Source organism: Falco rusticolus, chromosome 5 (genome assembly GCF_015220075.1).
Source record: "Falco rusticolus isolate bFalRus1 chromosome 5, bFalRus1.pri, whole genome shotgun sequence".
Taxonomy (NCBI): domain Eukaryota; kingdom Metazoa; phylum Chordata; class Aves; order Falconiformes; family Falconidae; genus Falco; species Falco rusticolus.
In genome coordinates, this window is record NC_051191.1 from 25266615 (window position 1) to 25290700 (window position 24086).

Sequence of the window (24086 nt, forward strand, 5' to 3'; positions counted from 1 at the left end):
CCATTGGGACTGCTTGGTTAGAAGAAGGAATGAGACATTTATTTCTTAGCATCTGATTTTATTTCTGAAAAAAGAATTGCATTCCCCCTCCTAACTGTAGGGGATATACTCCTAAAACTATTGGGCAAAGAGCAAAATACAAGTTAAAAATCTTCTGTCACTTCAAGGTATAGTATATATCGCATATGCTCACCAGCATACTACATCTTAACATTTCTTAAGGAGTGCCCATGTATAACTTAAACCACCTGAAATATGCAAAGTACCAAATTGCAGCCTAAGACATTAACGTTAACAAAGCCAGTTGGCTCTCAGAATTCAAGCCTGCATCAAGATCTAAAGTATAATTCTTTGGCCTATGTTCTGTAGATGTCTGAATAGATTATTTTAATAGTTCCCTCTAGTCTGAAATGTATTGACCTGAATGTCTTATCTCTAGCCATGGATTAAACCAAAATCCCACAGAGCTTTCTCTTCCACTTGTCCAAAACTCCAAATCCTTCAGCATCTGGGCATTAGCTTCACAGCCATGTGCTATAACTCAAATTTGATTTATTGAATACAAAAAATAGCTTTGATTCAAGAAGTGGCTTTTTCCCCCAGCTCTTACATTTTCCTCTGAGCTGTAACAGATTTCGCAACACAGAGGCACCTACTCTGTAAATTTCTACTTTTCTAAGTAAAACAGATCTCTGTTTTTGTAAGATCTCAGTGTGAAGCTGAGGAAATACATTAATTTCAGTAGTTTAGAATGAAGTTGTGAGAGGAGTTTTGCAAACCTAATACAGAGCCTGCAATAATCCATTAGACAGTCAGCCTGAACATGAGGACATAGCTTTGAGGATGCCGCCCAAAGATTACAAATTGATTACTATGTAGCATCAAATGCCTCTTTTTCTTGACAGGCTGACAGTCACAATAGCAAGACAAAGATGAGACAGGCATAGAAAAGCAGGTCTTATGTAAAGTTGTTGAGAAATTTTTAGAACATCATGTAGATACTCACCTCAGACTTGCCCCGGCTGTACCAGCTCTATGGATTCAGGGCTTCAGTTTCCACTCAGCTCCTAAAGCAAAGTTAAACTTTGCTAAAAGTTCTCAGTACATCCAGTTAACAAAAATGAGAAATAAAAAAAGCTTTACAACAGCTGTATAGTTAAAACTATCCACAGATGCAGCACAGAATTAAAGATTTCTTATAAACCCACAGCTCTTAATGAGACCTGGATTTGATCAGCACAATCCTACTTGAAAACTGACTCCAGAGAAATAATACTAGTAACAGACGTGTGGTTTGAAAATGCATGCTTTTGGCATTAAAAGATACAATGAGTAGCAAATTTTGCAAGGATGTTTGTGCTTCTAGACTTACTCATTCAAATTACCATCAGCATTTGTTTCTTTCCATGCAGAATGACATGGGAGGCCAGCGAATGCTCGTGAATAAATGGAGCACTTTCCTCAAAACCAGGCTAGTTTGTTCTGTGCCTGGGAGAAACGGGATTGATACACATTTTGATGAATTAGGTAAATATCCTAGACTGCAACAAACTTAAAATCATCATATAAAACATATCCTTTCATGATAACACATCTTACTGCCAAATCTTGTGCTTGTATTCATTAACAGGGAATGGTTGTTAGCATTTTGTATCCAGCGTCTGTGAAGTTCTATACACACATTAACTATCTATACATAAGTTGACTATCATCAATTATGCTTTTAAGTATTGCATTGTTCTTCAAGATTGTTTTTAAAATCTGCAAAAAATTAAATTGCTTATACAAGTAAAATGAGATTACACTCTTAACAAGCGATGAAGTTTCTCTTTTGGGGCTGAGAAAAGTAATTTTCTACCAATAACATTGCATTTAAATTTTACAGAGGATGTGTTTTTGCTGCAAACTCGTGATAACAAAAATCCAGTGATATTTGGCCTCTTCAACACTACAAGGTAAACAATTGGAAGAAATAATAGCAGCAATAAAAGAATGTTTGAACAGCCTGTTGGAGAGATAGAAGTTGCATGATAAATATCCCTTGGCAAATATGTAGTAAACAGTTTAATCCCTGTTCTATTCACAGTGGGCTTCCGTGTTAATGTAAAAACTGCTCTGTGACACTCAGGGGCTTGAAGTCTCATTCAGTGATCCAGTCTATCTGGATCATATATTAATTAAAGTTTTCCCTGCTTGAAAATTTCCTGGTGTCAAAGTATATGCACTCCTGCCTGCTTATAATAGCAGCCTAACCAGAGGCACCTGTCTTCCTTCAAAGCTCGACTGTAATTCAGGTTTAAGGAGGTAGCAGCTTAAACTCCTACTAACTTCTTAGTGAAGCCCAAAACACCAGCTGTAGTGCTGCTGGTGGCCTCCTTTTCCACTCAGCCTGGTTCAAGGGCAAACACGAGGTACCTATTTCTTGGCAATCCAGCTGTTTAGGATGTAACTTGTAGAGAAGAGCAGCTGTGCTTTTCAGTCTCCTGATTTTTTTTATTTTTATTTTTATTAATAAAGCAAGGCAGATCTGGTCCTCTAGGGATGCAGGCACCTAGCACGTCCTACTGCCTCCCTACACCAGTACAGAAAGGTGGGCACACAATTGAAATTATCTTGATCACCTTTTGGAGTCTTTGGAGAGAGTTTTTTTGTAGAGCACCAACGCTTCTTTAAAAAGTAATGAATCACTTCTCTGGAACAAAGTGAATAAAATTTAAAAGTGAAAAAAGATACTTTTATATGATTGATCTACATAAAGTGATCAACATTTCAACTAACCAACATTTCCACTCAATGTAAACAGACTCCTGCTCATTTCAGTCAGCACTGGATGATTCCCATCTTTCCAAAGTAACAACAGGGGAAAACTTAGAGAAGAAAATTCGTTAACTGCTTAAGTCACGGATCAAAGACATATAAGACCTAAGTACAGTTCATTGGGCTTCCTCTGCATTTATAAACAAGCAATTTAAAGCTTGTGTTCACCATCTTCAAATTTTGGGATAACAACACCGATCTTCTCAGAGAAATGTTATAAATATAAATCCATTGAAAACTTGGTAAAGAACATTGGACACAGCAGATATAAGAAAAGCATACAGGAAAGAATAAGTAGGTTTTTCTCCCTGGATACTGTTGAAATGTGATTTAGTTTTAATTACACAATAATATCAGTGTTACATGTACAGAATGTGACACACTGCTTTAATAATGTCTTTGAATTTTTCTTCGTAGCAATATATTTAGAGGATATGCTATATGTGTTTACCACATGGCAAGTGTCCGAGCAGCTTTCAATGGACCATATGCTCATAAAGAAGGACCTGAATATCACTGGGCTCTATATGAAGGAAAAGTACCTTACCCTAGACCTGGTTCAGTAAGTACGATCTGTTTTCCATTGCTTTGCCATGTAAATGAATTTGGGAAGGAAAGCCAGGCTGCTGCTAATGTACAAATCTGCCTGGCTTCATGGTCCAGGATATAGTAATTTGGATGCATACATACTTTAGCATTTCTGGAAAAGTGTGGAGTGGTTCAGCAATAAGTTTAATCAAGTACTAGAACCACACATTTCCCATAGGAAAATAGCGGAATTAAGCACATAATGTTTTCCAAAATCCTGTTAACAAAATTCTGTTCAGATCCTAAGGTCCCAAAGTCAGGACCCCAGGCAACAAGGATAGAAACAGAACTTCTAGAAAGTGAATCAGATGCTGCATTCAGAAGCAGTAAGTGCATTAGCTGGGAAGGAACCTCACTTTCTATTGAGCCTAGAATAACAGTTCTTCTAAATTTGGCTGCTATCATACTATTTTGCATCTGAACCTTGATAACTTTAATCTAAATGCCAAAGAAATACATGAAAAATCAAAATTTATTTAAGTGCCTTGAGGCAAGTGTGAGGTTTTTTCCTTATGGCACTTTCTGGGGACAAACTGTCCCTATAGACTTGACATGGGAAAATAAAGCCAGGCTGGACTGGAAACATATACCTATAGTTACATTGTAAAAAATATGTACTTAAGATACATGCAATTTTTTCCAATGTAAATAAGATTATTACTAGAAATAACAAGCTTACACAAGGGAATTAATTTTCTTCCTGTTGCCTGCTGAAATCAAGACACTTAACAAGTGTTAAAGGAAATATATTTAAATATATATATATACAGTATTTCAAGATCAGTTGGTTCTGATTCCTTTTATTCATCTCTTTTTCAAAAAGATCAAATTTACATATTTCTATGATTTAGAAAGTGAGCAGGTTAGAAATGAGACATAGATTTTAACAAAAGTAACTAATCAGAATAAATATGTTTGTAAATAAGAAGTAAATCCTCCAGAAGACCTGAGGTCTTTCTTTCAAGATTGGTTCTTTCTAGAAGCAATGGTCTAGCAGTCTCACAGTTCGTTAGCTTCCTTTCAGACAACACAAAGTGATATTTATTACCCTTAGATCATGTTTCTGAGCTTATTAACATTCTTGTTCTGTACCCTTTAAAAAGAAGATAGAAATACTAAAACTACATTGCAAAGACTCAAATTCAGCAAAATTGCTCATGCTTTTTGCCAATTTTCACACAAGTTTCTTTACAAACTTCTTTTTCTTTCAATGGACATTAATTAAAAATAAGAAAAAAGGCATATTTTGAAAATGCATTTAATCTGGCAACTATTGTCACATGCTCCGCAACTACAGGTGCTGTCACATAGAGAGTTGCTCCTGCTTGGCACTTAGATTTTTCATTTGGTAAACAGAAATTCTGGAAGAAATCATAAACTTATTACTTAGAGTCAGGTAATTAATTTCTACAAGGAATTCCTTGATTTCTGCAAGGCATCACAAGTCATATTCATCTCAAACTCTTTTCCTTTCTTCTCAGGTGTTTCAGAAGCTTGTGCCCCTGTAGGGTCTTAGTCTGGGACTCTCACATCCCAGCTCAGGGGGTGAGGACACTGGTCCTGCCTTCAGTGCCTGTCGGTGGGGTTGGAGGGTGCCCTTTGCATTGCAGGGGCCGGTCAGCATCTCACAGAAGGGGCACAACCAGGGCCCCCCTCACCTTTCCCTTCCTTCTGCGAGTCAGCAGGAGCCCCAAGGGCCAGGCTAACCCAGACAGCATCACAGCCAGGATTTCTTCTTTGCCCCACACCTTTTGGGAATACAGCTCCTTAGCCACCCACCCATGGCAATTTTGCTATCTGTTGCAAAGCTGCTTTTATTTACACTCCCTGAAGGTCTGCCCCTTATCATGTCAGCATCGTGCAGATTTTTGACTTTGTGAGATGCAAAGACATTTCTAACAACTGTGTGGCTAAAATCGCCCCCCCCCCCCAGTATTCAAACTTCACCTCTTTATCTTCTGGCAGGCTGGGGGCTCACTCTCTTAGCGGAACAAAGAGTTGCTGGAGCATTACTTCCAGTGTTGTTTTCCCTTTGATAACTGAATCAATATTCCGTTTTATACTAAAAGCAATCATTTGCAGAAATAAACATTGCATACAATTCATTTATCACTGAATCGCAGGAATGAGATGTGGAAAGGCCTATTACCTTATCTGGTCTGTGCCAGTACAGCCTTTCTCCCTGTAGTACGATTTCAAATGTGTGTTCTCTCACATTTTAAATTAATGTTTTTCTCTGCTTCTCTTGGGGTTAGAGACAGAAGTTAAAATGCAGAAGTGGATGCTCCAAAAGAGAGATTATCTAGGCTTTAAACAATATGAATATGGTTTGACCATCTTGGCCAATAAACTACCACTGTAACAGTGCTGACATTAATACTATTTTTTATTTTGTTTGTTTGTTTGATTGATATAGAACAAAGTCATTCGTATTGAGTCAAGATAGAAAATCAGATAAGTAAACGGTCACATTTTTAGCAAAATTATTCAAAGGAATTATTGGGGGTTTATTTGACATTTTATACAGCAGATTTACATCTTTTTGCAGTCTTACCAAATACTGAGACAGTACCATGCACAGATTGCAGAGTGGCTGTGTATTTTACAAAGATGATATGGCCCAAGTTATTTAAGTGGCATTATTTCCAGGCAGTAAAACACCTCACATACATTATTTGGACTAGCGTTAAACACGGGCATGAATTCAGTATTAATGACTACAATCATTACATTGATATCTCCTAGCACTGAAGATTAAATTGTGATTTTTTGGCAAGAAGCAGAGAACACTGAGCCAGCGCTTCAGCAAAGCTGATGATGATGTACAGAAAGGCTGCCCTAAGCTCCACTCAAAGTGCTTCCCTGCTTTGGCTCCGAGTGGCTGCCTTTGGGTCAGGCTGGGCTGTAGCCTCCCCAGCAGGCAAGGCATGGGACCTGAAACGGATATAGGAGATCGCAAGTAATCTTCCCAATGTCATAGAACAAGTTAGTGGAGGAACCAGATCCTTCTTCTGTGTTAATTGATTTAATCATGTTTGTCTCTATATGTTGCAGAGCACACCTGAGGATGAAGTAGCTGGCTCTGCCAGCTAACTGGGGATTAATTGGTTCATTTTTGGCTGCTCATTTAGAGCACAGTTTAGAGGTCTTTCAGGAGCATGAAGAAAAAACATGGTTTGGTCTGTAGCCCACAGTGTTAGGTTTCACACTCCAAGAAAAAGTCAGCATATTGGTAAACCGAATCCCACTACCTATCTTATTAGAGGAGTGACAGTGAGAAGATGCCCAAAACGACCTGCCATTAGGCATCTCTGAGAGTCAGCACTCTTTGATCTTAGCTATTGAGTGGGTAAAGATGGAGTTTATAAGGAACGAGAGTAGAGCTTAAATAAACAGAAAAGCACCATGAAAGAGCTTACAGCTAAATAAACAGAAAAGCACAAGCTCTGCAATCTGCTGCTCTCCAGCCTGCCTGGAGCACAGCTTCTGCTGTAGTCCCAGCTCGTGTTCTGCTGATTCTTTTAGTGCATTTAGACTGCGCTGCTTCTGGGAATGACATCAGTTACCCCAAAAATGGTGTTGATAGACTTCAGAGATGGCTGCGTCTACTGTTTCCTTTCTAGACTGCTTGATTTTATTCAATTAAAAATTAAAAGCCTGTGAAGTATTATTTTTATTAAAGCTCTCCAGGGCTAGAACTTACCAAAAGGAACCTGGCAATGCCTATTCACTTGGTATGCAGTGCACTGAAAGCAGAGGCTTAGCCTGTCTTCATGCTCTAGCTCTGTCTCTTTATTGCAAACAGCCAGTGATATTCCATCACTAGGTTGATTAGACAATTACTTTAAAGTCAACACTGAACAAATACTTTCCTGTAGCTAAGCCCCAAAAGTGGAAACAAACATTGCCCCACTTGACAAGTGCAGGAGTTTGTTATTGTCAATTACAGTTGACCACAAGTTTAAAATCACTGTTTCCAGTAAACATGAAGAGTATTTTATTTCATTTTATTGACTGAAAAATCCAGTTTGAATAGGGAAAGGCTGCTACTGTGGCTTTGCTTAAAATGCTTCTTAAAACCACACTGTCTTATGAATATTTGGAGAAAGTAAATGATTACTGAGATAATTTCCAGCTTGATCATAAATGGTTTCAATTAGACATCATAAAGTAAATTGGAAATCTAGAATCTATGTTCAGTTAGGGAACACTATATCCCTCACAAAGCATCCTAAAATTAACTTCTCTGTTTAATGCATTAAATTATCCCTAATTGCACATTTGACCGTAGGAGTAAGCCTCTTTTAATCAATCATTGACGTAAAGTCTATTTGCTTTGCAAAACGGTAGATAGATCAATACAAACATTGGTATTTCAAGCTGAAATGTGATATATAATACTGTCATCGTGAGTTAGGAATTAGAATCAAATATAATACTGTTACAATGCCCAAGATCAAGAATTACTGTTTCTGCTGGCATCATTTTTAAGTGTGCTTAGTTTCTTACGGTAATACATTTTGCAATCAAAACTAATAAGACTAGAGATTAATTTCATGCATTAGTATTCTGCTGACTTCACATGTTTGTGTCTCCACTGGGACAGAAAACCCCTTTCACCTGACTCTGTCAGTGGCCATTTTGATTACACCCTCAATATGAATTTGGGGATGAACTAAGCACTACAATTTTTGTCAAAATCTAAAAATGTCATTATTTATTCTGCTCTCAGTATGCCAGAGGGGAAGGAGCTCCCTCTTTCTAAATGTGACAATGCCAAGGCTCTGTTTAGCATTCCCTTTCCTGTCTTCTCACGATTAATAATCCACACATGCATAGGGTTCACCATCCCAATTCCTGCTGTGGTCTTCTGTGCCTGTTTTTACGCCAGGTTTTCTGTAGGCTTGTCATAACCCCTGAAAACAAGACCAGTCTCTGACAATTTATTTGGCAAACCTTCGGGATAATCTATGTTTTATGTTTTTGCAGTGTGCGAGCAAGGTGAATGGCGGTCTGTACACTACCACTAAAGACTATCCTGATGAAGCTGTCCATTTTGCCAGGAGTCATCCACTGATGTATCAGCCCATCAAGCCTGTTCATAAGAGGCCAATACTAGTTAAAACAGATGGGAAGTACAATCTTAAACAAATAGCAGTGGACAGAGTGGAAGCTGAAGATGGGCAATATGATGTTTTGTTTATTGGCACAGGTAAATTAAAGAAAACAAGACAGACATTGTTTTAAGTTTTGGGTTGGTTTTTTTTTTTACCTCCAGGATGAATTAAATTATGTATAGTCCAAAAATAAAAAAAAAAATACAACATCTCTTTATAACAATCATTCTTTGCGTGGCTGTGCCAGCCTTCACCTTACAGAGGGGGTTAATCATTCTAGACATGTTTCATTGTGCTGATAAAATTATATAGAAAAATAATGGTAGGGAAGCACTTAAAGACTAGGAAGAGAAACTTAAGTACAGGATTCCATTTTTCTTTCTTTCTTTCCAAACAAGAACTTTAAATTAAAAATCCTGAACAACTGGCCTTATTTTTAAAACTTCAGAACAAAATCATGTATCTCAGCATAGCTCTGAGCTGAGCCCTGGAGACCTGAGAAAAACAAAAGTGATACAATTTTCAAAAATAACAGTTCAAGTTACTGGCTTTATTCCATGGTTTATTTTACCCAATTTTGGAGACCACAAGTCTAGCTGATACCATTAAAAAGAAACTGCCAGCTTCCAGATTTGGGTTACAACACAGCTCAAGGAAGGAAGAAGGAAATACCCAAGTTTCTTAAAAAGAAACTCTTAGAAGTTTTCTGCCAAGTTTTCTTTTCTTTCTTTTGTGCCATTTTCGTAGGGAGCTTGTTTAAAGAGGATTTTTAAAGAGGATTTTTAAACGTCTACCAAACAAATATGGCTAAGGTAAAATATATCATAGACCTGCCCTAACTTCATGCAACCAGACAAAAAAAAAACCCCACATTCTAATGACATTTGAAAAAATAAAAAAACTCAAGAAAATAAGAGGAAAGCCTGGAACTAGACAAGACTTTGGTCACAACTAATCTGTCTGGAAAGATTCCAAGGATTCATATGTTCGTATTTTATCAATTTAACAACAGGAGTGGTATCACAAATCATTTTGACCATTTTTTCTAGGAAAGCGGTTACAGTGAATTATTCTCTACTAATGAAATTCCTCTGATAAACGCATTTCAGTGTTCAGAACATTCAAAAGAAATGTTTGTACAATAGCAAAGGCTTATTTATATTAGGGCTTTCTAATGTTTTCTAATGTTTTCTAAGCATTTTTTAATGGCCTCAGTATGGTCACAGTACTGGACTTAGTGTTGTCTAAAAAACATTGTGTCTTTTGTCATGTATTTCTGTACATCAGCTTTTATAATGGTGCCTAGATTTTTTCAGATTTTCCATTTGCATATGTGATTGAAATCTTGTATCAAATACTCTTGTAGACAAGTTCTCTGCTCAGTGAAGTTGAATCTAAGGGGACTTAAAGAGTATGCTTTAGACCTGTGCTGAACTGGCATCTAACACCTGCTTAGCCTTCTTGAAATGTCTAATCTCAGGTGACAAAAAGTTCCAGCATAGGAATTTGGGCTTTAGAAACTCTAAAACAAGTCCTGCAATCTCTGCTCTGGCAAAGGTCCCATCAAAAAACTCACTATTTCTCTTGGCAATATAATGTTAGAAAGGGTTAATTTCTTTTTTGTCCGAGTCCAACACCTGCTGTGTAAGACAAGTAAAGAGTCTTACCAATGAGCAGAAGTTTTCTAAGGGTAGCAGTGCAGGTTAGAATGGTTCATCAAAGATGAAGCCTGAACGTCAAGGCTTTCACATGTCTGTTAGCAGGATACGAAGAGGGACTTACTTAGGAAAATCAGAGCTCAGAATGCAATTTCTTTTTGCTGTTCCATCACAAAATGGATGCCTTTGGTTAGGTATTCTCTTTTAGAAGTGGTGTAGGACCCCATTTTAATGGTTCCTCTTTATGTTTGCCCCTTTGATCTTTTGCTGAATATTTTCCCCAGTGCTTGTCTGCTTAATATTTCCCCTGTAAATCAAAGGTGACTAAAAGTAACAGAAGAAAGAAAGCGATATTTGCCACTGTTGATGAGTGAGTTTTGGATTAAGAAAGGCAAGACTATTCTAATAATAGTCAGCAAGACAATACTGAAGTGGTGGAAGACCATACGCCCTTTGCGTGTTTTAATTTCCTGCAAGAGTCATAGTGACAGAGAGGCTGATAAATCTAGACTCCAATGTGCCTTAGACTTTTTGAACGTGCAGCTTTCTCTTGGTTCATCTTCCTTTGATTAACAACTTCAGACCAACAGCAGCTCAGTGCTTCCCTGGAGCAGGGTGAGAACTGTGGGCAATGAGCCCCTAAAGGTTTTGTGTACTCTTGCCTGGAGGAACGGAGCTGCTGCTACCAACTAAGGAGAGTTAGTCACTTCCTAACTAGTGTAAAAACTCACAACTTATAATTAAAGCTATTTTACACTCCCTTGCCTTGATGGACTCAGCTCCTGCCTATTCTCATTTCTTTTTCTGAAATATAGTCACCCTTTTCGATCCTTTTACAGCTCACGAAGGGGTTATGACCCAGAATTTGAAAAACACAAGTCAATTAATCATATAGCTTGGGATGTCACAGTTGACTTTTATTTGCCAGGGACAAATTGTCATATGTGTTTATTTTCTAAGAATAGGAGTCCTTAACAATAAAAGCAATATGCAGTTACCTGTACATATTTGGAAATTTCTATGCATTATCACTTTGAAGAAGTCATTTAATGTATTTGAAGGCCATATAAATGTTTCCACCAATTATAACCTTTAGTTCTGTTTTGTTTGTTTTCTGTTTAAATTTATTCCCAGATAATGGAATTGTACTGAAAGTCATTACAATTTACAATCAAGAGACAGAATCAATGGAAGAAGTGATTCTTGAAGAGCTGCAAGTATTCAAGGTGAACTGTGCTGTATATGAAGCATATATGAGAGTCTTGAATTTTCTGCAGAACTAAAATTTCTAAAAATATGAGGATAGTCAATTATGTAACAATTACATGCAAGAAATTTTCCAACGATCTAGTTATTTTATGACTAATCTTCATTTTCAGCTGAAGTTTTCCTGAGGTGGAGGTACATAGCCCAAGTACTGAAGCACATTGCAGCAAACCAGGGCTACTGTATTTCTATTTACATGTTTGGAGGTTGTAGTGTGGCTTTTAATTGGAAACATTGCAATTACCCCTCATATCCAATTAAGTATTTAAAAGGGTAAAATTGCATGTGCAAAGTAAGCTTCAGTGAGGTCCAGATAAAAAAAAAAAGAGCAATCCTCAGAAAGAGTGAATCAGTTAATCTGTCTTTACAGTGGGCAAATCTGAGTCCTACTGAGGCAAAATGCCATTTTGTTCAAGAATAGCCCATGACTAAAGCTCAGTATTTGGTACATGGCAAACTAATATACTGAAATCCTCTTAGCGAGTATTCAGTTCCTATCATGTTAGCCACATAAAGTAAGAGGCTAATCTACTTGGATCCATAAGGAGAATCCAACATCCAAATTTAGATGTTTAAACCTGGTACCCACATTTAAGGCCTGTGACTATTGACCTGTTGCCTGGGGGAAAATCACAGAAATCGCCCCTCTTGATAAAGCTCCTTTTAAATACACCTATTAGGGGCTATGTCTTGCCATTGCTCTAGGAAATCTGAGCAGAGGGCAGGGAGGACAATGGTAAAAGAAGGAATTCCTGCTATTTTTATCTTATCTTCAGTGAATGTTTTGTTATAAAGAACACTCCACTTATCACTTTCAAGTAGGACAAAAGAGATTCAGTGGTCCAAGATCTGATGTCATGTTTGACAGGGAAATTGTAGTGTTCCTGTGGCTCTGATAATCCTGAATTAAGTGTTGACTGGTTTTAGACTCTTTTAAAGCAATACTTCTGAAAGTCACAGTTTCCTCACATCTTTCTGTAATATCAGAACTTAAAGAAAATCAAAGTATCAAGCAAAGCTGAGTATAATAAGTAAAGATCAACATTATTTTATTCAATTTATTGTCATAATAAGATACATTTTTTTTCTAAGTAAGGAAATATTTCCTATTTTCTAGGTGCCAGTTCCTATTATTTCTATGGAAATCTCTTCAAAAAGGGTAAGTATTAGACAAGTTTGAAATGTGAAGATTGTGACTCAAATGTAACAAAGCTATAAACTGTATAGAGATAGATAGATAGATACATATATACATACATATATACATACATAGATAAACAGAGGTATGTACATCGTCTATAGTGAGATCTGTTCTGACACATGTAATCCTTTTGTAATATAAACTTATGGTGATATGATCTGTTCCTTTATGAAGCATTCATATTTTCCAATTCTAATGGTATATCTCCTTAGTTCACGCTATCATGCATATCAAAGCAAGTAAAACCCAATCTGTTTCATGAATTACTGGTGTAGTAATCACAGTGGGGATTAGCCTGGTGTATGTGGCATCTCACAGAAAAGTTCCTTGCTGATAAATGCAGACAGACTTCAGCCCCACGGGGCTATCAGTGCAAAAAAAGCCTTGCTGGCTCTCCCACATGTTCAGTTGCCCATGAAAGGCAGGGCTGTTTGGATCCAACTGCCTTTTGAGTTTCTGCTAGTTTCTGCCAATATAAACACCCAATTTATTGCTCTTGTAGGTAGATTCTCATTTGTACCATATCATCATATCATCTCAGGATGAAGCCATTACAAACATCCCAGGATAGTTATATTTTAATAGATATTAAACATCCAGCACAATATAGGTGAACATAAATGTAGTGATACGCAAGTAACAAAGAGTGAACTTGCATTAATTGGAGCTGTGAGTGTGCCCCAAAAGATCAGTTAGTCTGGGTGTCTAGTCAACTTGCATTCTTTCTGTAGGTAATGCAGAAAGACAAACTCACTCTGATGGTGATTCAGAGGAGGATCTTAGGTGTAGTGTATTCTGAATTATTTCCTGGATCAATCTGGGTTTTTGCCCATGGACTATGAAAGCAGCCCTCGAGACTAGATTGTCTAACAACGCACCTGAGTGATTATTTCGAGAAAGACTTCAGTGTCATTTCAGATATTTGCCTTACCTTTAGCTCTCAATGAAATGTCATGGTGAAAGGGTTGTGCTGGAAGAGTAAAAAGGAGATACTCTATAAAAAATGAAGTAGTCTTTCTCCATCACATCCAGCTCCCAAGTGCTTCTAACTCTGCTAATTCAAGAAGTATCTTGAAAATCTGGAGAGAACCGTAAAAATGCCACCAAAGCAATCCAGTGCTTGAAGAATAAACCTGATTGTGAAAAGTGAAAGTAGCTTAACTTTTTCAAGATATCAAAGAGGAGACAGAGAGAAGAGGACAGGTATAAAATTTTACCAGAGTGACTTCCTATTGTATGAGTGTAAGGCTTTTTAAACATTGATGGCAAAGCAATGTCAGATTAAATAACCAAGCTCACCTTGTTTGATATAGATAAACTTAATCTGGAAATAGGATAGTTTTCTGATACTGAGGACAAGTAAATGTTGGAATATGTGTTAGGGACAGGTTTAGCACTAATTTTGTCTTTAAAATAAACATAAATATAACTTAGTTGAGTTTATGTGAAAAAAGTTATGTAGCTTGAGCATTTTGGCTGGCCTCTTTTGAACTTGGAGTTAGTGAGCCTGTGGAGACCTCCTTGATAGTTTTGTCTCATTACCCTAATAACACTAACCAGTCTTCACCAAGTCAGTGGTACAACAAAATAACATGTTTCATGGCTGAGCTAGTTATCTGCAGAGACTGGGAAGGAATGTTCTTCTTTGATGTTCAGTTGGCTAGATATCGGATGCTTTTTGCCCTCCCCTGATGAACCAAGACTTAGAGCAGTCTTTACCCCTGCTAAAAGATGAAAGAGAAAATCCCATGTCATATGTCTCATTGAAAGTGTTCATGTCTTCTGGGACATGCACACTGCAGCCTTTACAGACAAGAAAGAATTCCCCTCAAACAAGGTTCCCAGGTTTCTTCTTCATTCCAGTTGGCAGATTGAGTTCCTGCTACTGTCATCTGGTTTATCTCAGCCGAAAAACTCTTCAAGTACTGCTGTTACCAGATCTCCTAGTCTTCTCCCCTGACGTTTCTGAAAGCTAAATTTCTGTGATCTAAACAGATATAGAAGGTCTAATTAGGAAAAAGAATGAATTATCTGTATTAAATTTTGTGGTTTGTGACAGATAAGTGACAGTAAACCAGATTAAATGAGCTGCCAGTGTGTTCCAGCTTTAAACAATTTTAAAATGTCAGATTTTGAAAGCTTGGTCTAGGAGCAGGAATATGGACTAAGTTAGGCCATTAGGATAAGCACAGCTTAAATGTTCATAGGGAATCCTTTTTCTGACTGGTAAAACCATGGAAGAGAGCTGTGCATAAGCAGTTCCTATTGCAGTGCACACTGTGCTCAGACCGTTTACCTTTACCAGCAACAAGACTTTTTCTAAAATACCTGTAAATCCAAGCTGTTCTCTCCTGAATTTGTTATACCAGCATGTCAAGAATTAGATTGATCATCTTTAATTTATTTGAAAAGGACATTTATGTGAACTCAGAAGATTTAAACAGTCTTAGCACTAATGATGAAAAAAACCCCAAACCCTACAAATAAGTATTAAAGAAGAAGATTGTGAGCAGTTAATTTGTAAGGAAAGGCTGCACAGCACCAGGAGACAAAAAAAAAATATATCTATCTCCTGTGCATGGAGGGATTATACAAATCATAGTATGACTATGCACGTGTATATGTGACCGTATTGTAAGCAGCCACATCAAGAGTTAAATTTACTCGGGAGCTCCCATTTTAAGATTGAGGTGGCTTATAACTTTTGCAAATTCGAACTTCTTTGTTTAAAGCTTTTCATGTCAAGATTTTTTTGCAGGTCAGTTAGGTGACAGGGAAGTGTAAAGAGGGAGGCACTGGAAACTATCTTGAGGAAGAAAAAGAAACCTAAACTGCCTATTCAAAAATAAAGCTTACAAAGCTGAAACTCCAGAAGCGAGGAAATGCCAAAATAAATTGTTTATTTTACCTTCTTTCTGTTCCTCTGTGCTCATGCAGGAGTTTAGTCTGTAATTAGATATTTTGCTACAGAGCAACTCTGCCTCCCTCAGGGCACAGGCTGGATGCACAACTGGCGAGCAACGATAAAGCTAACATTTGTTTAGTAACTCCATTGGTAACAGAAGTTTTAGCAGAAATTCTAGGAATTTAGTTGTATGTGATGCATTTTTTTTCAGCAACAGCTTTACGTTGGATCTGAGTCAGTCATAGCCCAAGTGAAGTTCCACCAGTGTGACATGTACGGCACTGCCTGTGCTGACTGCTGCCTCGCGCGAGATCCCTACTGTGCGTGGGATGGGATCTCCTGCTCCCGATACTACCCCACAGGAATGCAAGCAAAGAGGTGAGAACTGCTGCTTTCCCTCACAACCCTTTTTGCAAAATACCTACGTGAAGAGTTCCTACCACAACACAAAGATATTCATATCTCCCCCTCATAAAAATAACTGAGCAGTGAGAAAATGTGTCAGATATTTATTAAGTGCAACCTTAGGGGACTGCAAAGGAGCCGTATTAACAGGATGGCATAATCTGCAGCACCAGGAATATTTTTATGAATGAAGCAAAGTCACTTAGCCATTATTTGCAGTAAGTATTAAACAAACTTCTGTTTCCTTATGCCTCTTTTGGTATGCAGAGGAAAGATTCTTTACAACATCAGAGACCTATTTTGGTAGTATTATACAGCAGACATATCATTCTGCAGTAACATACACAACCGAATTTCCCAGAAGAGCGAAGAAGATTCTGTGTTAATAGTCAAATACCTTCACAAGCCAAAATGAAACCAGAGCATCTGCAAAAGCTAAGGTTAGGCTTAGCCTTTCTTATTTATATATTTATAAAAAGAAGTTTCTCTAGAGGTCAGTTCAAAGCACAAACCTAATTCAGGTGCTTTAGGTCTTGCCTTGGGCAGAGGACTTCTCCCTGTCACCATTCACTTATTCATGGTTCTTGGCCTTCATTCTTTTGTGCAGTAATTTCCCACATACCTGTCCTCCTTCATTCCCTCTCGAACCCAGTGCCTGCCATTCGGCTACACAGATACTAGAACATACATATTTTATTCCAGACCTTTAAACAAGACTTTAAGTGAGCTTTGCCACTAAAAAGGGTAATTTCTAGCCTTAGTCAGCAAAATTTGGGTCATGCATAATTCAAATCCTTTTGGTGGCTTTTTTTGCAATTACTGTTTCTGCAAATATGTGCTTATATATATTAGACCTACATGGCCTGCAAGGATTAGAATGAATTGAGTGACTTCTGGAGACAGTCCTGAAAACCAGAGGAGATGGTTCATTCAAAACCAAATCATAGTATCCCAGTTTATTATTGTTTCTTAAGGAAAGCCAGGATAGTGTGTGTGTGGGGGGGTTATTTATTTGTTTTTTGTTCTACACAACTTATCTTTCCATGAACCTGGATGAGCTCTAGCAAATGCACTGCTGACTGTAGCCAGGCACAACAGGCGTTTCTGTGGATATTTTCTACAAGATAATGAGCACAGCCATGTTACACTGGGTAGTACAACTTTTGGTGTAAGGCACATTAAAAAGTAAAAATGAGAAATACAGCCAATGACTCAGCATAATTAAGAATCTCTTGGACTTCTTACACTAAGGCATATAGGTTAAACCAAGTAGGGAGTTTACACCACTTTTACAAGCAGGATTGCGTAATTTTCTCATGCTTCTTACAATCAGACCTAAGGGAAGAAGTGGGCTCTGGTTGTCTGCTCAATGTGAGAAGACTTTGACTAAAACACTCAGGCCCCAGATTAAGAAAGATGAGCAGCTATGTAGTGGGTCAGACAGATTAATTTCCTACAGTAAATAGAAATTGGATTATTGTAATTATAAAGCATATGGGTTACTCATCTAATGTCATAAAAATAATTTGGGGAAGGGAGGGGTTTAAGATATTTCCCAGCAGCTTGCTAAGACTGTAGGAGCAGTTATGTTGTTCTGCAGGCTACTTATTGTATAAGAAAAGATAAGAGAAACTCACTCAGTCCCAAACTCTGTTGTACATTTTTAGCATATTTCTCACCTAAGACAATTTCCAGAGTAGCAGCCTTTAAGTCCCCTGACATAGGCATTTATCCAGGGTTGAGTGATACCGGCAGCCCCCCAGGCACCTTCCTGTGCCTTACCTCCCCACCATTCAGCAGGTCAGTCTCTAAAAGAAGCAAATACTGCTGTTATCATCATCCTTCTCTTAAGATAAGCACTGCAGCAGTGGAGAAGGGATTTGCACTCATTTGAATGTTCTTGACGTCTACAAAACTTTTTGCGTATAAGAGTTTGGGGAACAGCCAGCAAGAGCTAACACATTGAGAGGGACAGATGGCATTTGCTTTGTTCACTTTAGCGCATAGTTGAGGCTCAGAGCATTTTAAACTTAGGAGCTCACATTGTGTGGTACCTGAAGAGGCAGGGAGAGCTACACAGGACATGTATGGAAGTCATTTTAAGTTGCCTCCTCCTAGGTAGCAGGTGGAGAGCACTGCTGGAAAAGGCAGGCCTCAGTAGACAACATGAAGTTTTCTGGTACAAAGTGACCCTGCGCAGGTGATAACCCTGCCATGGCAACCTTGGGCTCCAGACAGAATTAATGTCATATCCCAGAGAATACACATCTTAATTTACCCTTGTCTCAGAGCTCCAGATTTCTGCTCACGCTGCACAGGATAGTACAAGTGATGTGAGCACAAGGGGTATTGGAGAGCACTTGTTTCCCCTGTTCCTGGCAGCCCTCCCTTCATCGCGACTCATGGAGCTGTGCCTTACGTTACAGCACACATGAGCAGGCTTTAATACCACCTCAGTCTGCTCAAATGTGACCCTCGTACGGTACATTTAGGTGGGCTTTTGATTTGTAAGAGCAGCCTTGCTAGTGCAGTAAGAAAGAGCACTGCCAAGCGATCTCTTTTTAATTCCAGTTCTACTGGTGAAGAGTTGAACAGAGGCAGAGATGTACAATGAACGTGCTCTCCCTGCTTCAATTCAAATGCTCTCATCTGCTTTAGAGCCTAATGCCCCCAAGGTGTGACAAGTGTTTGCAGAAACATGAAACAGAACAACTGTTAATTAAGGCATGTACAGGATTAAGAGGGAAATTATATTGCATTCCATTTCCATGAAGTATGCTTGAGAAAGCAGAGGTCCAGGACTTAAATGCTTTAGTTCACTATTACCTCTGCAGTCTGATTTAGGCAGGTTCAATTTTTATCTAAACAAGCACAAAATTCTACAAGTGAGGTTCTTTGCTGTGCCAGCTCACCATCCAGGCTGAAAAACAGCTGAAGTCATTTTAAAATGTCTTTCAGCTTGAGTAGGTCTGGTGACCTGTGGTTCTTCAGCTAACTATAAGAAGCTGACGGTCGCCCTCCTGCCTCCTTTCCCTCTCTGGCTTCTTTCCCTACCACGCGCTCCACCAGCAAGTACACAAACATGCTCTTCATCTCTCATGGTTAGCAAGGGAGCACCAAACAGGGTTTTTTTCCCCAAAAATTATTTTCAACCCCCTGAAGCCTCCTGGCCCTCCTTGCGGCCTGCCCACCATAGGGTGTCCAGGCTGGAGGGGGCAGTGACAGCCGCCCCCGGCTGGGGGCACCCCGGAGAGGCGCTTCGGGGCAGGGCGGGGCAGGGCGTGGTGGATAAGGGGTGTGGCCATTGAGGGGATGCTGCCACCTTGCAGCTAAATCCGGGTGTGAACCCAGATGTCCCCCAGTTTGCACATTCGGTTTGGCAAACCAAGCTCATCCTGCTGGTTTCTTTCACAAACCTCAATGATCTGTGTGAGTCCCTGAGACTCTTCAACTTTGCCTCATCTATGCCTTGAAAAATAATACAGAAACATGGAGATGATGGTGATGGTGATGATGATGATCACTGTGTTGCTTTCTTGCAGATCATTTTTACTAAGTTCCTGAAAGCGTAGAGTTACAGACTGAAATCTAAATTCATGAAGTTATAGATTGCAAAAGACACTTTCATTGTTCAGTACATTTGCTACTCACTGAACATTGTTCCTTACAGTGGTTTATCTCAGGAGTTTTCTGTTACTCTATAATTCATGGAATTCTGAATGAAATGATTACTAAGAAAAAAAAAAAAAACAAAAAAAACCAAACAAAACAAAAAACAAACAAACAAACAAAAAAAACCCACAAACCCAAAAAAACATGAACACAAGGCTCACTATTTCAGTATTTGTGAAATAAGTTTATTTCCCAGCATGTCTCTCTCTTTCAGCACCTCTCCCCATTTTTTCCTTCTCTTCAAAAAAGTAGCAAGTGAAGGCACTGGTAAAAATATCTTTCTCAGCCTTCACACAACAGAAAAAATCCATCAAACAAACATCTCTTTTTCTCAAATGGTTCAAACAACTGGAGAAATATCCTGTTTTACAGGACAAGGATTTTTTTAGCTCTACAATGATCTTCAGGAACTGAAGAGTAAATAGTACATGCCTACTAACTGTCCTGTTCCTGCTTCATAGGGCTGCTGTGCCTGACAGCAGTAAAAACTTTTTTTTTTTCCTTTTCCCCCAAGGCTTATGTCTATAGTATTTATGTATATTTGTGGAAGATAATAACTGTATACACAGATATGCAAAGCTGGTGGCAGCATTATTCAGCACTGACACTTAGCAGAGTTATCAGTAAACAAATCTGCAGCATCTATACATTACAATGAGAACTCCCAGGGCATGATAAAGCCCTATTACTATCTCAGCATCTCATTTTTTGCTTGATAATATACATGCATTTTCAGCGCTTCTGCCTAAATGGCCCAACACAGTCCCCACTGAATTTGCAGATTCCGCTGAAAAAACACTGGCAAAACATTGGTTCTGCTGAATATTAGTAAAGGTAAAAGCTGTCCCCTTGGCCCACCAGCACCACTGGATCAAAAGTCCATATGGGTGACAGAACTCAGAAAATAATCACCGTCTACTGGCAGTTTAGAAATATGAATAACACCCATGGGCAAGATCTTTTAATAGTGTAAATTTAAATAGTGTCAGTAAATTCAGGTTGTGCCAAATAAAAATTGTCTTTTGTGTTCAAATAGCATTGGAGAAAAGCTTTAAGTAGTAATTGCAAAGAATAACAAAACTGCTTGGCTTTGCTTGTTTCTATCATGTATGATTTATGCAGTATGCATACCTGCTGTGTAAGATTTTCTACACTGCATATTTCTGTTAATCTGTTATGTATGGCACTGGTAATACTGTGTAGAATTACTCCTTATGAATATATAGGAAAACTATCCTTAGTGTAATTAAACTTCAGATTGCTGGAAGTACTACATCTAGCAAGATAAGACATTCCAACCAGCTCTTTTGTTTTCCTAGTAAGCAATCTCTGATTTTGTATATCAAGGTACTCAGAGGAAAAAATTGCCATATAAAAGCACTGTTCTTCTGGGAATGCACCATAGGATTACAGTTTTCATTCCTTTTCTGTAAATGTATTTGAAGAATTTGAAGCCCAGATCTCACAACACTTCTTTCTTTCAAAAATAATTGCATTATTTCCAGAACACAGCCAGGGCTTACAGGTTCTGACCACAGTTCTGCTACTAGCTGCCTTTCTAGGCATGGGAAAGTCATGACTGCATTTGTTTCCCTGTTGAGAAAAATGAGCTTAACAACTGTCATTTGTTTCCCTATTGAGAAAAATTAGCTTAACAACTGTCTGCTACACAGAGGTAATAAAAGAAAGTATTTCCTCTGCGTGTTGATATTCCCAAGTGAAAAAAAAGTAGCATGAGAAGGATATAAGAACTACCTTTGACATACATGGCAAACTGTTCTAAACTGAAGCAGGGCAATTTCCTTGGCTTCCAAAAAAAAAAAGAACCCAAAGACAGGCTAAAGGTCCCTTTGAATCTTCCTAGCACTGAATGTTGCCCAGTTCATTCAGAAGATCTTGGTTTAGTATTTATAAAAATAGTGTCGTTATGTATAAACTGGACACACAATTATGCCTCTTCCCCAGACAAGTGTGTGTCTTTTTTTCAGACATGATTCCCAATAGGTTGAGTAGAGCAAAAATACCAAGGCATAAATGAGCATTTCTCACAAAAATGCTAAATTTTTAGGAATCAAGATTTAGCTCCTTATGTTTTTAATGAATGCCACTTCAGCATAAACCCAACAATCTGTAAGCTAAACTTGTTATCTCAAACAACCCCATTTTTTTCCCTCCAGACGTTTCCGCAGACAAGATGTTCGACATGGAAATGCAGCGCAGCAGTGCTTTGGCCAGCAGTTCATTGGTAAACTACTCACACATTTATGAATTGTTAGCAAATACGTGGAGCAGAAAGCACAGACTTTGCCAAGAGTATGAGCCAGACCATGATCTCACCTGAGGTTTTTTACTGGCATATTCCCATAATAAGTTATAAGAGACATAGAGATGAGCCCATGTCACCCAGGTGTAAGAATGACTTTGTTTCGATGGCAGGTTGGGTGCATCCCATAGTGTTCATGCAGCCCTGCCATTCAGACTAGGGATGTGGTTAATGCATCGTAAGGGCTTCCAACACACATGCAAGCGGAAAAATGGGACAGGGATAAGAAATAACAGGGCTGAATCCTGAAATGAATATGAAATACTGCCAGAGCACTCAGCCAGAACTGAAGGAGCTCTGTAGCATAGACACGGGCAATGACATGTCAGAACACAAATGTTTCTTTGTGATCATTATCAAGATTTGTCCTAAAAAAAAATATAATTAAAAAAAAAATACTGTGTCTTATGCTTTTGTCCAGACCGTGGAAAGTGATGATTTCAAACACTGGTATTGGCAATGGCAAAACAGACAGAAAACAGTTGCCTGGACATCCTCAGTATTTTGTAGGATAACACCCAATGCACTTACAGAAGAAAAAAAATCAAATATAAAAGGTTATTTTAGATAGATAACCAGAGAAAAATTATTTAGGTATATATTAGTTATTTAACCAGAGAAAGCATCATTAAAATTGATGTCCATTGTAATATACAGTAGATTTTGGAAAAGTATATTCCAATATGAAATACTAATTACACAGTAAGTTTAAAATACCATAAGAAATCACAGTGATATCAACCCCTGTATTTTTAAGGGTGTAAAATTGATTGGTCTCAAGAATATTTCTCACTACTATGGAATAAGATGATTTCATTAATAAGGGCAATTGATCACTAGTGTAATATCTAGCTTATCTTCCTCCAGATATTTTGTTGGATGGAAAATCAGAATTGAGTTTTGATTAATTTCATTCACCTTGGTTTTATTAGCACCCTTGAGCCAAAACTATACATTCATTTTCCAGGTGTATAACGTGGACATGTATAATATTGGTTAGGGCAGTAGAGTTTTTAAGAGTTTCATTCTGCAAAAGGTGTGTGCTCTCATTTTTATCCCTAAAAATATTTCATTATTTATTATATTTAAGCATTCATCGAATCCTCCTGTTTCACTGAGTGAAAATGAAATAGATGAACTATTCATAAGAACCATGCACAAGCAATTAGCAGTGTGAAACACTGAAATTTGTTTCTCTGTGCATAATCTTAGCTGAATCATGGCACAGTTTGGTCCCTTTATCTCAGGAACAGATCCTGTGAGAGTCTGAGATGATGGAAAAATTCATTTCGCAGGTCAGACCTTAACCAGACACTACTTTTCAGTCACTATCTGGTTGGATCTGAATTGAACTTCACTCTTAAAAGTAAATACACCCTGCATATGGGGACTAACAAGTATTGGCAGTAGCACATACTTTTAAAACTTTTGTTTTCCTTCCAGGCGAAGTCCTAGAGAAGACTGAGGAGCGCCTTGTTTATGGGATAGAGTACAACAGCACCCTTCTGGAGTGCACCCCTCGGACCTTACAAGCAAAAGTAATCTGGCTTGTCCAGCGAGCACATGACACCAAGAAGGAAGAGGTAAATATGCTTATATACTAACATTTTAAGTAAAAGAGCCCACTGTTAGGAATATTACATCTTCACTGAAAGGCCTGTCATCAACTGCTGAAAGGTACACGCGTGTCAGGGAAAATCATTATGTTCATTTGCTCTGTTGAATTAACAGACCTGAGAATTTCATCTGGTGATTGCATTCAGCATCTTGATTGCAGATGTTAGAAATCTAGTGAAGCCCGATTTAAGGTCTCAAAACAAAAGAGAATCCATCACTTCTCTTGGTACGTTATTGCAGAGGTGAAATGTGCACATATCACTCCGAGTGTTAGTCTAGTTTAACATCTATTCATTCCTGCTGCCTCACCCATTACATTACAGAATGTTCTGAAAAGAGGTGTTGGTAGATTCTTTGCCTCTTTCACATATATTTCGCTATTATAAAAGTGCTTTGTAAGCGTTACTATATTTACCCCTCAATACCTCTTTGATGCACATCAGTGTAGCTGTCTCCACTTAGTATGTGGAAAGATGTAGGGAGACAAGCCTCAGACTGCCAAAGGATAAGGATGGTT

At 38.2% G+C, this 24086-nt stretch overlaps 1 protein-coding gene across 1 annotated transcript in view; it reads left to right on the top strand.

Moving 5' to 3' along the window:
* Window positions 1-24086, top strand: part of SEMA3E (semaphorin 3E) — a 145258-nt gene that overhangs the window by 115922 nt on the left and 5250 nt on the right. The window contains exons 8-16 of the mRNA XM_037390243.1: window positions 1413-1527; window positions 1886-1955; window positions 3235-3379; window positions 8395-8617; window positions 11315-11406; window positions 12564-12605; window positions 15764-15930; window positions 21807-21874; window positions 23396-23535. Of these exons, the coding sequence (XP_037246140.1) occupies window positions 1413-1527; window positions 1886-1955; window positions 3235-3379; window positions 8395-8617; window positions 11315-11406; window positions 12564-12605; window positions 15764-15930; window positions 21807-21874; window positions 23396-23535 (1062 nt within the window). The remainder of the gene's footprint in view (window positions 1-1412; window positions 1528-1885; window positions 1956-3234; window positions 3380-8394; window positions 8618-11314; window positions 11407-12563; window positions 12606-15763; window positions 15931-21806; window positions 21875-23395; window positions 23536-24086) is intronic.